The 15917-nt window shown below is 41.5% G+C and overlaps 1 protein-coding gene across 4 annotated transcripts in view; it reads left to right on the forward strand.

The window, feature by feature from the left end:
• The window catches only part of GEMIN5 (gem nuclear organelle associated protein 5), a 49538-nt gene that overhangs the window by 26299 nt on the left and 7322 nt on the right, over nt 1-15917 (forward strand). For 2 of the 4 annotated variants that reach the window (XM_050793893.1, XM_050793894.1), the window contains exons 16-24: nt 2862-3089; nt 5234-5362; nt 6066-6188; nt 7586-7681; nt 8086-8223; nt 9283-9430; nt 11375-11494; nt 12037-12247; nt 14671-14922. In XM_050793893.1, coding sequence (XP_050649850.1) covers nt 2862-3089; nt 5234-5362; nt 6066-6188; nt 7586-7681; nt 8086-8223; nt 9283-9430; nt 11375-11494; nt 12037-12247; nt 14671-14922 — 1445 coding nt within the window. The remainder of the gene's footprint in view (nt 1-2861; nt 3090-5233; nt 5363-6065; nt 6189-7585; nt 7682-8085; nt 8224-9282; nt 9431-11374; nt 11495-12036; nt 12248-14670; nt 14923-15917) is intronic. The other 2 variants (XM_050793895.1, XM_050793896.1) reach the window with 1 other exon arrangement.

The raw sequence follows: 15917 nt of genomic DNA on the forward strand, positions 1-15917 counted from the left end.
ATAAAGTAAGAGGAAAATTCCATTTCTGGCTAAGAAAGATTAATTGGTATCAGACTTGCCATAAGCAACTAGAAAGCTAGACAAAATATATTAAGCAACTGCTGGGCACAGTGGCTCATGTCTATATTCCCAGCACTTTGGGAAGCCAAAGCTAGAGGATCACTTAAGGCCAGGAGTTTGAGACCAGCCTGGCAACAGCGCGAGATCCCATCTCTACCAAAAATTACAAAATAAAAGCAAATAGGAAAAATTGGCCAAGCATGGTGGCTCACTCCTGTAATCCCAACACTTTGGGATGCCGAGGCAGGAGGATGGCTTAAGTTCAGGAGTTCAGGACTAGCCTGGGCAATATAGGGAGACATTGTCTCTGTGAAATAATTTTTATTTTAAATGAAAGAATATATTAAGCAACTAGAAATTTACACCCAAAGAAATGAAATGATATGTCCACATAAAGACTTGTAAAAGAATGTTCATAGTAGCTTTATCTGTGATGACCAAAAACTGATAACAATCCAAATGTCCATCATCAGATAAATGAATTAATTGCAGTATATTCCTACAGTAGGCTTCTACTCCACAATAAAAAGAAGGTAACAACTGATAAAGAACAAAACTGAATCTAGAAAAACATTATGCCAAGCAGAAGCAGCTAGGCACAAAAGACTACATACTGTCTAATTCTGTTTATGTGAAATTCTTTTTTTTTTTTTTTTGGAAATTTTGTCACCCAGCCTGGAGTGCAATGGCGCACTCTTGGCTCACTACAGCCTCCACCCCCCAGGTTCAAGCAATTCTCCTGCCTCAGCCTCCTGAGTAGCTGTGTCTACAGGTACATGCCTCACAGCTAGCTAATTTTTTGTGTTTTTAGTAGAGACAGGGATTCACCATGTTGGCCAGGCTGGGATTGAACTCCTGACCTCAGGTGATCTGCCCACCTCAGCCTCCCAAAGTGCTGGGATTATAGGCATGAGCCACTGCGCCCGGTGTATGTAAAATTCTTCAACAGGCAAAACTAAACCACAGTGAGAGCAAATTAGTGATTGCCTAGGGCTCAAGCAGGGAGTATGTCTTACCACAAAGAGGCTTGATGGAAATATTAGATTGGTACAAAAGTAATTGTGGTAGGGTGATGTGACTACATACATCTGTCACAACTCATCAACGTATTAAAAAATGGGTGTATTTTATTATATTACCCCTCAATAAAGATGATTTTAAAGTAAGCAAAGGATAAAAACCTTAAAATGTAAATGTAGAAACCTTAAAAATGAAAATAGAATAGTAATGGAAGAATTCCTGAGTCCAGACTGGTACAATAAATAAATGGGGAGAAGCACAAGCTCTTCCTTGTGGTAGGATGCCAACTGGATGTCAAGCTCTTCCTTGTGGTAGAATGTAGAGTGAAGTCCTGGAATTAGAAGTTCACTCTGTGGGCCAGGTGCAGCAGCTCACGTCTGTAATCCCAGCACTTTGGGAGGTGAGCTGATCACTTGAGCCCAGGAGTTTAATACCAGCCTGGCCAACATGACAAAACCCCGCCTCTACAAAAAAAGAAAAAAAAAAAAAAAGTTCAAAAATTACCCAGGCATGGTATTGCACACCTGTAGTCCCAGCTGTTCAAGAGGCTGAGGCAGGAGGATTGATTGAGCCTGGAAGGTCAAGGCTGCCGTGAACTGAGATTCTGCCACTGTACTCCAGCCCAGACAACAGAGCAAGAGCCTGTCTCAAAAAAAAAGAAAAAACAAACTCACTATTTGGCAGTCATCATGGTAACAATTTTTAATCAAGAAACATCCGTGAATACTAAAACTAGTAGATGCAAATACCTAGTAGTTAAACAGGGGAAATACCCTTTTAGGGAGTAACTTGCAAGACACTCCCTTAATCAAGTGATCAAAGTAAACCAAATGGGACAAATAAAAATTAGCTGCTACCTCATAGATTGCCCTGGATGAACACAGCAGCACTAATGTGCATTCCAGCTAAAGATGCATACCCTAGATCTACTCATGAAAAACATCTGGCAGACCTAAATTGAGGGAAATTGGACAAAATAACTGTCCTATAATCTTCAGAAGTTTTAAATTATGAAAGTCAAAGGAAAACCATGCAACTAACTGTTCCAGGCTGAAGGGAACCAGAAAGGCATGACAACCAAATGTACTGTGATCCTCGATTGATTCCTTTTGCTATAAAAGACATCTGGGTAGGCCGGGCATGTGGCTCACGCCTGTAAGCACTTGGGAGCACTTTGGGAGGCCAAGGTGGGCAGATCACCTGAGGTCGGGAGTTTGAGACCAGCCTGACCAACATGATGAAACTCCGTCTCTACTAAAAATACAAAAATTAGCTGGGCATGGTGGCGCGTGCCTGTAATTCCAGCTACTCAGGAGGCTGAGGCAGGAGAATCGCTTGAACCCGGGAGGCAGAAGTTGCGGTGAGCCAAGATCACGCCATTGCACTCCAGCCCAGGCAAGAAGAGCGAAACTCTGCCCCAAAATAAAAAGACATCTGGGTAAAATTGGCAGAACTTAGAGTGTACGGAGTAGATGGCAGTAATGAGTCATGTTAATTTCTTGATTTCCGTGGTTGTACTATGGTGATGTTGGAGCATGTCCTTATTCATAAGACACACACTAAAATATTTGGGTGTTGTTGGGCATCATGTTTATGATTTAATGAAATCTCAAAAGCATTTGGTTAATATTGTGATAATATAACTCTAAAAGTTCATTGGGAAGGAAGGGAATGGGTTAAAATGCTATTAAAGAGTAATGAGATATTGGAGTTTACCACCTAGAGTGTCTTAACCAAGAATATATACTTTAGTCTGTCCTTCTTTATTGTGATTCTTGTAGGCAAAAAAAGTATTGAATTAGAGAAAAAACGGCTCTCTCAACCTAAGCCAAAGCCCAAAAAGAAGAAAAAGCCCACCTTGAGAACTCCTGTAAAGCTGGAATCGATTGATGGAAATGAAGAAGAGAGCATGAAGGAGAACTTGGGACCTGTGGAGAATGGTGTGTCAGACCAAGAAGGGGAGGAGGAAGCACGGGAGCCGGAATTACCCTGCGGCCTCGCTCCAGCAGGTATGTGGCAGAATCCTGGGTGTCACTGGGATTTCGTGGTCATGTCTAGGAGACTAAGCTAGGTCCTTACTCAGTTTGAAACTTCGCTGTTCCCATTTTTCCAACTCTTGGAAACAGCATTAGTTTTGTTTTTGTTTTGTTTTGTTTTTTCCAAGCTTTATTCAAGTCTCTAAAATAAACATCTTTGACATTTTAAAAGGGTTCTAGTGGATGTTTGCAGTGGAAATAGTAAAGTTCTATAGAGAAAACTTCTTATTTACCTTGAGCGAGGTAAAACCATGGGACAAAGTGAAGCTTGGGTAGTTGTATACTTAGGAACTTACATGGGAAAAGTTTTAACAGTATGACATCAGTGGCCACATTTGGTGAAAGAAACCACTGTCCCTCTTACAAATGTCTGACCTAGAAGCTACCACCACTGTGGGAACTTGCAAGCTCTCAAACCCTCTTACCTGGAGTTTGTACGTGGCTTTCTGTCTTCTCACAGAAAAAAATGTGTGGAATGGTTATTAGTTTCTTCTAGTGAGTTAAGCTATAGTGGTGGTTCTCAGATTTCTCACAAAACAGTGTTCTATCACTAACAGAAAAACTGTTTTTAGGTAAAAATTTTAGCACTCTTTTTATTTTGTACCTTACCTTAAAGTATTACCTTAAATATCTGGTCCCTGTTAAAATAAATTATTAAATAGCAAACATTGTAAGCAGAAGCAATGACTCATGCTTAATTCTAAAACAGAATACATTGATGTGACAGAATTAAAATGACTAGAATATAGGATACAAGGCATTCCTGATGCTCTCCATCCCAAGGGATAGCTGTTAGACACATAGTTGGGGTAAATAAAGAGCAAAAGCCTAATGGATTTATTATTTTGGCTCATCAAAATGCTTTTCTAGTCAGGTACAGTGGCACATACCTCTAGTCCCAGCTGCTCAGGAGGCTGAGGCAGGAGGACCGCTTGAGGCCAGCCTGGGCAACACAGCAAGATCCTACATCTCTTTATTTTTCTTTTTTTAAAGAACCTTTCTTTCACAAAATGGCTATACAAAACATGGATCAACAAGTTGTTTCTAAAAAGTTATTGTGCTCAGGATTGTGATACCATATTGCATACACCTAGTATTCTCTATTATTAAAGTTACTTCTTGTTAGTATAATTAAATATGCAATTAGTACTTTATGACCTAAAAATGTAAAAAGTGCTTTGTCACTTGAGCAAAGTATAGGAACTCTTTGGCTTATGGTGTAAAGTTGTTGAGGGCTGGAAGCTTTTTCCTTAGTCAAAGTTCAAAGTAAGGCAGGCATGGTGGTTCATGCCTGTAATCCCAGCACTATGAGAGGCCAAGGAAGGAGACTCGCATCAGCCCAGGAGCTTGAGACTAGCCTAAGCAGCATAGGGAACCCCCATCTCTGCACAAAATGTAAAAATTGCCAAGATAATGGCTTATGCCTATAGTCCTAGCCACTCTGGGAAACTGAGGAGGGGAGGGTCACCTGAGCCCAGGAGGTTAAGGCCTCAGTGACTGTGATCACACCACTACACTCCAGCCTGGGCAAGAGTTATACCTTATCTCTAACCAAAAAAAAAAGAAAAAACAGTTCAAAGTAAGCTGGGAGTGGTGGCTCACGCTTGTAATCCCAGCACTTCGGGAGGCTGAGGCGGGTGGATCACCTGAGGTCAGGAGTTTGAGACCACCCTGGCCAACATGGCAAAACCTCATCCCTACTAAAAATACAAAAATTGGCCAGGCATGGTGGCTTGTGCCTGTAGTCCTAGCTACTGACGAGGCTCAGGCAGGAGAATTGCTTGGACCTAGGAGGCAGAGCTTGCAGTGAGCCGAGATCGCACCACTGAGTTCTAGCCTGGGCAACAGAGTGAGACTTTGTGTCAAAAAAAAAAAAAAAAAAAAAAAAAAAACCCAAAGTAATAGACATACAGATTCCTGAAAACAGCTAGTTTGGGAGATGGGGAAGGGAAAACTATCCCTACTTCCCTTCCAATGTATTTTATCTCAAAAGTTTTGGTAATAGATGAATTGATTGTATTGCTGAGCTTGGAATGGCTCTTAATTTTTAAAAAGAACTGAAATTCTGTATTATTTTTATCCTCAACTTTTTTTTTCCTTTTTCCCCCATGATGTAGTTTCTAGAGAACCAGTTATCAGAGAACCAGTTATCTGCACTCCGGTTTCCTTAGGCTTTGAAAAGTCAAAAGTCACCATTAATAACAAAGTCATTTTACTGAAAAAGGAGCCACCAAAAGAGAAGCCAGGTTGGTATCTAGTAATTAAAATACAGTATTTTATTAAAGCAGCCCAAAATATTACATGCAACTGTCAAAAAACAGTGTGGTTTCTTGTTTGTTTTTTTAGGTTCAAAATATTTGTGGGTTTTCTGATTATGGGTTTTTTGTTTGTTTTTTGTTTGAGATAGATTTTCACTCCAGTCGCCCAGGCTAGAGGGCAGTGGCGCACTCTCGACTCACTATGAACTCCACCTCCCGGGCTCAAGCAATCCTCCTGCCTCAGCCTCCGGAGTAGCTGGGATTACAGGCACCTGCCACCATGCCCAGCTAATTTTTGTAGAGGTGGGAATTCACCATGTTGGCCAGGCTGGTCTCGAACTCCTGGCCTCAAGTGATCTGCCCGCCTCAGCCTCCCAAAGTGCTGGGATTACATTCATGAGCCACTGCACCCAGCCTTCCATTTTGGGTCATGCTTTTGAATTTTTTTTAGCACTTGCTGAAATGTTTTGCAGTTGTTGATATTACATCATAAATGTTAGCAAGAGCGTTTTTGTGTGTATTGTGAACAATGCCCCCAGCAAATTTATTTTGAAAGCTTCTTTATTAGGAGGAGGAACTTTCTGTGTCTGTGGCGTCATCTGCCAGTAGGTTACATTCACACAATAGGCATTCCATTTTATGTTTCTGATCAGCTCTCCTTCAGATAGTGTGTACTTTTATTACATTTCAGAAGCCTTAATCAAGAAGAGAAAAGCTCGTTCCTTGCTTCCCCTGAGTACAAGCCTGGACCACAGATCCAAAGAGGAGCTTCATCAGGACTGTTTGGTACTAGCAACTGCAAAGCACTCCAAAGGTACAAAAATGTACTCCCTTGGCCCATCCATAGTATTCTGGGACTGACATATAAGGGATGTTTACTTAGCTATTGAATGAATGCCCAAAGAAATGTCTAAAATTGTTTTCTGTATTTTTATGTTCTCCAGCCTTCCCTTCCCTCCACATCCCTACACCCCTACACCCTGCTGCCACACTCCCCATTGTGATCCACTGTCAGCACTGCCATGCCTTTGAGATGTAGTGCTCTGCTTTTATTCTAAATCTACTTCCTCCCAGCCATCTGTGTGCCAGAATTGGTATGTTGGCCTAAATATCTCAGCATGAATAAATTCCTTCAACTATTTTTCCCCATTGAACAGTATCCTTATGGAGAAAAAAATTTTTCTTATTGGAAATATGCCCATAATATGGCAGTTTCTTAAAAAAAGCTTTTGATGAAAGCTTTTGATGAAAGTTTTGTTTTGAAGGGTTTTTTTATTTTTGTTTTTCAAAGTCTTCATTTAATGTCCACTATTTTGATATTTTAATAACTTTATTTTTTAAATTTGAAGTTTACATGTGGAAAAGGGATGCACATAATAAAATGAAATGGAAACAGTATAAAAAGAAAGTACATCTCGCCCGGCACAGTGGTGCGTGCCTGTTATCCCAGATGCTTAAGGGGCTGAAGCAGAAGGATCACTTGAGCTCAGTTCAAGGCCAGCCTGGGCAACATAGTGAGACCCTGTCTCTACTTTAAAAAAAAACAATTTAAAAAAAATTTTTTTTTTCAAAGTAAATCGTCCTCCCAGTCCTCTGTTTCTCCTCCCCGGGAATGGAGGACCATCCTCCCTCCCAGTTACTGTCTCCCCCTACCCTAACAAGGGTGGTCACTATCCTGGGTTTCCATTTCGTTCTTTCTTTTGAATTTTGTACTGTTTTGTCTGTATTACATAATCAAACTATTATCAGTTTCTTGTGTCTTAATTGAGATGTTTTATGCTTTTATTATATACATAGCCTTCTCTTTGGAGCTTTGTGATGACTTCCTATAATTTACATAGTTAACCTTCTAGTTTCACATTATTTTCCTTACTGGAAAATTACTCAGTTGACTTTTTTTTTAAGCAAAGGATGAATATTGAATCCCCTTGTGGTAAGTCTCAGTTAATATTAAGAACTTTCTTTTACTTACTAATATTGTTTTGCTTGCTTTTTACTGCACTTAAATATGTGCTGATTTTGGGTTCACTTTTAACATTTTAAGTGTTTTTGTGTTTTGCTCCCTTTGTAACTGCAGGAGTGTCTGTTAGAGCTCTGATTCTCTCGGTGTCTGAAGTGGGTGTTCCAAACATATATTCGGAAGTTACTGGACAGAAAACTGTAACCAATGTAAGGACGTCATCTGATTTTTTTTCCCTTTTAAATTAACAGAACCGAATGAAGATGTGTCTGCTGATCTTGAGGAAAGATTTCATCTGGGGCTTTTCACAGACAGGGCTACGCTGTACAGAATGATTGATATAGAAGGTGAGGCAAATCCAGTCAACGTAATCCCATCCATCTTTATACTTTCCCAACATTTTGTGTGCACCTCTTTGATGGCTGCCTTCCTGTGATATTATAATGGTTAGTTTTACCTGTCAGCTAACTAGGTTTTGAGCTCACTGACTTACATATTGATACATCCCTTGCATCATCATAGGATCCTAAACATACAGCATTCACTCTGAGTACATGTGAAGGTGGGTGAGTGGACAGTGACCGAGTGGGCTTCACATCCTTTTGTAATCACTCTGGTAGGTGACACCTATCAGAGAATGACTGCATATTTTAGGAGCCCACTTTCTCTTCTATCTTGCTTTATCTTTTTCTACAAGTCAGTAATAGATGTTTCCGAAACACCTTCCAAACATTATCTCTCTTTCAAACAGGAAAAGGTCACTTAGAAAATGGCCACCCTGAGTTATTTCACCAGCTTATGCTTTGGAAAGGAGATCTCAAAGGTGTTCTCCAAACCGCAGCGGAAAGAGGGGAGCTGACAGACAACCTTGTGGCTATGGCACCAGCGGGTATGGTTTTCGTGCTTGTTCTTTTCAGTAAAAGCTCTATCATCTCTGGGATACGTCCACTAAAGATGGGTCTTGGCAGTACCAGTCTTAAGCTTGAAATCACTTACAAATAGATACAATGCTAATCCTGTTTGCAGCAGTAGACAAACTCGTAAATCCAACCCAACCCCTGTGAAAAAGAGCAGGTCACTGACACTTTAATGGCAAAAGCATAATTGGTGAGAACTTCTTGAAGGACAATTTGGCCATGTCTAGTAAATTTTAAAGATACAATGGCACAAGTCTGTAGTCCCCAGCTGCTCTGGAGGCTGAGGCAGGAGGATTGCTTAAGGCCAGGCATTCAGACCTATAGGGCACTGTTAATTGTGCCTGTGAATAGCCACTGTACTGTAGCCTGGGCAACATCATGAGACCTTTGTCTCTTTAAAAAAGAAAAAAAAAAGGTGGGTGTGGTGATTCATGCCTATAATACCAGCATTTCGGGAGGCCGAGGTGGGCAGGCCGCTGGAGCCCAGGAGTTTGAGACCAGCCTAGGCAACATGGCAAAACCCCATCTCTACAAAAAATAAAAAAATTATCTGGGCATGGTGGCATGTACCTGTAGTCCCAGCTACTCAGGAGGCTGTGGTGGGAGGATCACCTGAGCCCAGGGAGGTTGAGGCTGCAGTGAGCCATGATTGTGCTACTTAGCTCCAGCCTGAGCCACAGAGCAAGACCCTGTCTCAAAAAACAATAAAAGGAAAGAGAAAAAAAAAAAAAAAGCACGTAAGCATGTTACCTTTGGTTCGTCAATTCTAATTATAGGAATTTATCTAACTGCTCACACATTCCTTTCTGATCTTTTCAGCTTTGTACTGTTTTGTTGGTGTTACATAATCAAACAATTGCTGTTTCAGAATGTGTAGATGAAGCAGATCATCCGTAGTGGTGGCTGAATTGGTATCTAAATGTTCTGCTGAATGCATCGACTGAAAACAAAGCTTTTCAACCCAAATATACTGGGTTTTGTTTTTACTTTCTCTTCAACTGTTTTTTAACCACCATCTTTTATTTTTTCAGCTGGCTACCATGTGTGGCTATGGGCTGTGGAAGCTTTTGCCAAACAGCTGTGTTTTCAGGATCAGTATGTCAAGGCTGCTTCTCACCTACTTTCCATCCACAAAGTGTATGAAGCTGTGGAGCTGCTCAAGTCAAACCATTTTTACAGGTATGTGTAGTCATAGAGTTGGGATAATACTTGGACATAATGTGAAAATAATCTAAACTTCTCTATTGTTAAAGTAACATAAATAGAAGAAACAGTCCTCCTGCCTCAGCCCCCTAACTGGGACTACTCAGGAGGTGTGTGCCACCACCTCCAGCTGTTTTTTTAGTTTTTTGTAGAGACGGAGTCTTGCTGTGTTGTCTAAGCTGATTTCCAACTCCTGGGCTCAAGCGATCCTCCTGCCTCAGCCTCCCAAAATGCTGGGATTACAGGCATGAGCCACCATGCTTAACCAAGATTTTCTTTTTGTCCTACCCTGCTTTGGTTTTGTTGTCTTCCTTTAGAGAGTGTTGAACTTTGTTTTGGCAAGTAGTAAAGTTGTATATCAGCTTGATCTTTTCATGGCTTGTTTTTAAACTTTGTTAGGGCAAGTTTATCATATTCTAGAATTAGTTTGGACCTCCTACATTCTGATATCTTTATTGAATGCCTTATGCATTCAACAAGTCAAAACTCAGATGTCTCCAGGTCCTGAGTAAGCTCTGGTAATTGTTCAGCTTACAGTTACCTAGTCATTCTTTGTTTAGACTTATGGAGTTTCCTTTACATACGTGGCTTTGAATTTAGCCAAAGACTCAATATGGATGTCTTTCTCTGGACAACTTCCTCCTTCCTAGTATCCTGCCCCTCAGATTGCCATTGTTTCCTCTTTTCAACTCAGAGACCGCTGAGGTTTTGCTTGGGTTTTCCTTAGGAAAATGGCTTTGGGCAGAAAGCCAGTGCCCAGATAGGGTTCCCATCGTTTGTTTCTGTTCTCTTAGGGGTTACTGTCCTGTGCTGCCTGTTACCCAGTGTCTGAAAACAGTTGTTTCAGACATTTTGTCCAGTATTTTAGTTTTATGACAGGAAGGTAGGTCTGATCCCAGTTATTCCATCATAGCTGGAAGTAGAAGTCCCAAAATACTTCCAAAATATTGCTCTGTTTAGATCACTTTAATAAAACACTTTTTTCCCCAGCTACAACTTTATGTTGGCTACAACTCAGCAGTTGTATGTCATTTGAAAAATATTTGTTTACTGAGTTGTACAGATCCAAATGTTAACATATCTTATTATAAAATACCCAAAAATGTCACATTCCTTACTATCACCGTCACTCTCATCAGAAAATTCTAACTTATGGGAAACTGTCAAGCACACAAGTGGTACGTACAAGTTTTCTAAAATTCTAATTTTTGCTAGAAAACTCACATTTTATCATTAGTAACAAATACTGTTGGTTGTTTTTAATGAAGTGGTTAGTCTTTTTTTTTTTTTTTTTTAGAAGAAAGCAGGTTCTATGAAAAAAACAGCCAGTTTAGCTTGTAATTTGTTCATACAGGTGTTTCCTGGAGACAACCATCCTACTTTGGAATGCAGCAGAGAACACAAAATGTTCTTCCCATTTGTCACACACAATATATTAAAGTGTTTTGGACTTGAGGGATTTAGTAAAATTCATTATTTTTACTGCTTCATTAAGGGCATTCTCCCTTTTTTCCCACTATAAGAGCCACTGCCTTCTTTCTTAGATGCCAGAATTTACCAACCATTACTTTTGCATAATCAGTGCAAATGTCAACACAGTTTTTTTTTTTAATAAACAACACATAACTGACTCTTAGCATTGTTACAAAAATAGTTATAACCTCATGAACCCTCTGAAAGGTTCTTGAGGACCCCCTAGGAATCCACAGACCACAAATTTAAGAACTGCTGATCTAAGTGAAGAAACGAATGAAGCATGTGTTTGTAATTTGTCTATCTAATGCAAGTGCAGTTTTTTAAAGGAAGTTGAAACAATAAGACAACGCAAAAGGGACAATTTGTCCTGTCTTACAGCCCCTCCTAGGGCCATACACAGAGGAGCCTTTTCAGATTGGCTAAAGTGTCTATTCTTGCCTTTAGGGAAGCTATTGCAATTGCCAAGGCCCGGCTGCGCCCAGAGGACCCAGTCCTGAAGGACTTGTACCTCAGCTGGGGAACCGTCCTAGAAAGAGATGGCCATTATGCTGTCGCAGCCAAATGGTAAGCCTGAGGAGTGGAGGGATGCATCCAACATAGAAGAGCTTCTGCCAGAAAGGGGAGGACAGGAACACAAGTAATAAGTTTAGAGGTGGAGGTAAAGCAGCGAGAAATTGTTTAAAAGGTATGTATATTCAACTTAGTTTCATAAGACTCATCAGGAACTACCTCCTGATTTATTTATGTAAATCACTATAACTATTCAAGAAAAACCTCAGTAGCAGATTCAGAAATTATGCATTTTTCTAATGGTCTCTTATAACATCAAGTAAAGGAACCTGAACCCATGCTGGATTGAACCCAAACAGAGGAGTCATTCCCACTCATTTTCCTTATGTCCTCAACCTAGATGATATTGTTTCTCATAGACTCCGCTGAATTGTGCTGGCCTCAGCCTTCACAGGAACAACCGGGGCAGTGACATACCTGGGACCACAGGAAGGCACATGCAGCAAAGTGGATAGAAAGAAGTGATTCCATCCTCTAGGAGTGGGAATAAAATATCTGTTTATGACATTTTCTTCACATTTTTATTCATATTATAGCTATTTAGGGGCCACTTGTGCTTATGATGCAGCCAAAGTTTTGGCCAAAAAGGGGGATGCAGCATCACTTAGAACGGCTGCAGAGTTGGCTGCCATCATAGGAGAGGATGAGTTGTCTGCTTCCCTGGCGCTCAGATGTGCCCAAGAGCTGCTTCTGGCCAACAACTGGGTGGGAGCCCAGGAAGCCCTACAGCTGCATGAAAGTCTACAGGTCAGTCTGTTATTTCATCTCCTAGTATACAAGAGGGAAGTGTCCCAAATCCTCGTCTAGTCAGATCTGAGTTAATAACCCAGTTGCACAAGCTGTGCCAATTTGGCCGGCCCAGCAAGCCCTGGCCATGCTATCTCACTGAAGTACTGTGACTTGTTAGTTGCCATATTCAGAGTAAGAGATAATATGGTCATTGACAGTAATTCCCATTGCTTATCTGTTTGTACAAAACACCTGTGAGCCAGGTACGGTGGCTCACACTTGTAATCCCAGCACTTTGGGAGGCTGAGGCGGGCAGATCACTTGAGGTCAGGAGTTTGAGACCAGCCTGGACAACATGGTGAAACCCCGTTTGAACTAAAAATACAAAAATCAGCCAGGCGTGGTGGCACGCTTCTGTAATCCTAGCTACTCGGGAGGCTGAGGCAGGAGAATCACTTGAACCCGGAAGGCGGAGGTTGCAGTGAGCCGAGATCCAGCCTAGGCGACATAGTGGCGCTGTGTCTCAAAAAAAAAAAAAAAAAAAAGCGCCTGTGAACAGACTTTAGTCAGCCCAGGCCTTGGGTTGGCAGTCTAGGGTTTCTTCATTGATGTTATCAGCACTGTCTTCCTTGAAGAGGGAATGGTTGGCCTCTAACAGAAATCATGGAACTCTACCTGTAAACAGTCCTCTTAACTGTAAGCTATGGAAAAAACTGGGCCAGATGCAGCAGATCACTTGAGGTTAGGAGTTCGAGACCAGCCTGGCCAACATGGCAAAATCTCGTCTCTACTAAAAATACAAAAATTAGCCAGACGTGGTGGTACACGTCTGTAATCTGGCTACTTGGGAGGCTGAGACAGGAGAATAGCTTGAACCCAGGAGACAGAGGTTGCAATGAACTAAGATTGTGTCACTGCAATGCAGCCTAGGTGACAGAGTGAGACTCTTCAGAATAAAAAAGAGAAAAGTGTGGGAAAATAGAAATGTCTTATTTCTTAAATTTTTTTGGTTCCCATCTGGTTAAAAATGAGTAACATATCACTGCCTTTTTGACACATCAAAACAGATTAAAGCATTGGCACTTATCTAGTTTCTAAAACATGTAAACATTTGATTCATTTTAGATAACTTTGTCAGATACTAACCAGAGGTTTTTTGTTTTGTTTTGTTTTGTTTTTTGTTTTTTGTTTTTGAGACGGAGTCTCGCTCTGTCGCCCAGGCTGGAGTGCAGTGGCCGGATGTCGGCTCACTGCAAGTTCCCCCTCCCAAGTTTACGGCCTTCTCCTGCCTCAGCCTCCCGAGTAGCTGGGACTACAGGCGCCCGCCACCTCGCCCGGCTAGTTTTTTTGTATTTTTAGTAGAGACGGGGTTTCACCGGGTTAGCCAGGATGGTCTCGATCTCCTGATCTCGTGATCCGCCGGTCTCGGCCTCCCAAAGTGCTGGGATTACAGGCTTGAGCCACTGCGCCCGGTCTACTAACAAGAGTTTTTTTAAGTTCTTCGTTCCCTAGCAGAGTACGGGGCCTAAAGATGGTTTTTAGCTGAATATTTAGAGCCCAAGGAACATGGTACATGGGGAGGTAGCTTTCTGGGAACAGCAGAATAAAAATGGAGGCGACAATAGGACACCCTAAAAGATAATGCCACTGAGCATTATTTAGAAAATGACTAAGTCCAGAGAGATTTTAATTTATCCACAAAGTTTCCAGATGACTGTTTAGCGTTTTAGTTTTTCTCTTAAACAGCATCCTTAACAAAGCAAGAAAACCTAACAAGCATATGCTAAGTAATTTGATAAGGGCTATTTTGGCTGTGTGGAACAGAGACTCTTCCAAGCTTAACTGAGAAGATACTGTTATAGGAGTATACAAGGAATCTCATGGCAACTAAAAATGTAGTGAAAATAAATTTTCTAGGCCTTTTCTCTGTGCTTCTGTTTTCTTCCCTCCCAGCCGATTTCCTCTATTAAAACTATTTGGACATGGCTCCTAATGCCTGTCCCAGCTCTTGGATCTACAAAGCTTGTCTATTCCAGCAGCTTTGGCCCATTATGCTTTTATTCCTGAGTCCAAAGTTTGGTCAGGGAGAAAGAACCTGATGAGCCCAGCCCATCTTTCCTCAAACTAGGCTACAGACCTTAAGTGGCTGGTCTGTGTGTGCTTAAGTCATTGTGGGTAGGGCTACAGTTGGGATTCCGTGTCATAAAAATGGTTTCTTGAGCTCCAAGGATAGATTTCCCCCAAAAAGGGACCTGGGAAGTGTCTGTCAGGTCGCCCCCTTTGTCCCTTTTCATGCATGACTCACGGGGGGCAGGTAGCTCACTAATGTGCTTTGGTTGCTGCAGATACATAGGGAAATACTTCGAAGGACTCAGAAGAGCTCTCGAGATGATCCGAGCGCCTTCCCTGTGTAACAGTTCCTCTTCCTTGTTGTGTTCCAGGGTCAGAGATTGGTGTTTTGCCTTCTGGAGCTGCTGTCCCGGCATCTGGAGGAAAAGCGGTTTTCAGAGGGCAAAAGCTCCTCCTCTTACCACACTTGGACCACGGGCACAGAAGGGCCTTTCGTGGAGAGGGTGACTGCAGTGTGGAAGAGCATCTTCAGCGTTGACACCCCTGAGCAGTATCAGGAAGCCTTTCAGAAGCTGCAGAACATCAAGTACCCATCTGCTACAAATAACACGCCTGCCAAACAGGTAAGCCATCTGTACCAGCTTTTGACATTTATCACTCAGTGGTAAGACTTCCTTAATTCCATGTCTGTTGTAACAGGGAAACCAGCAGAATACCGGATTGTGTTTCAGAAAAGGCTAAGGCATGCCCACACCACCTGGAAAGATCCCTTCAGACTAATCAAAGCCCTTTAACTTTAAAGTTAGTATTAGATCAGTATTCCCTTTTATTGTTTCATTTTTTTATTATTATTATTACTTGTTTGTTTTGAGACAGAGTCTTGCCCTGTCGCCCAAGCTGGAATGCAGTGGCATGATCTTGGCTCACTGCAACCACCACCTGCTGGGACATGGGGTTCAAGAGATTCTCCTGCCTCAGACTCCCAAGAGCTGTGATTACAGTTGTGCGCCACCACGCACAGCCACTATTTCCTTTTCTTAAAGAAAAAGTCTAAAATATATGGAAAAGCAGAATAATGTAATAACCCATCAACCAGAATTAACAGATGTTCACATTTTGTCATTTTTACTTTGTTAGGGTTTTCTGGTTTCATTTTGTATTTTGATTTGAGGACTTGATCAAATAAACACAGTGCGGTAAAGTTGAAGTCCTTTCTTGTTCCTTTCCTCAGCTCTTCACTCCTTCCCAGCTCACAACAGGCAGCTCCTGTGTCAGTGCCACATGTATTGTTTTGCAGTTTGCTTATTTCAGAGGCTGTTGTTTGTAAAATCTATCCATGTTAATAAAAAGAGATCAGTTGATTTATTTTAACTGCTGTGTCTGTTTTGTGAACATACCTACTTCTTTTTTTTTTTTTCTTTGTAGACACTGGGTCTCACTGTTATCCAGGCTGGTCTCGAACTCCTCAAGTGATCCTCCCACCTCAGCCTCCCTAAGTACTGGGATTATAGGCATGAGCCACTGTGCCTGGCATAGTTCTTTCCCTTGTTTCAAAATGAGGGAACATTATGATATTTATGAGGAACAAGACTTCTCAAATGGTATACACTTTGAAAAA

This window comes from Macaca thibetana, chromosome 6, assembly GCF_024542745.1.
Source record: "Macaca thibetana thibetana isolate TM-01 chromosome 6, ASM2454274v1, whole genome shotgun sequence".
In the NCBI taxonomy this organism is placed as follows: Eukaryota; Metazoa; Chordata; class Mammalia; order Primates; family Cercopithecidae; genus Macaca; species Macaca thibetana.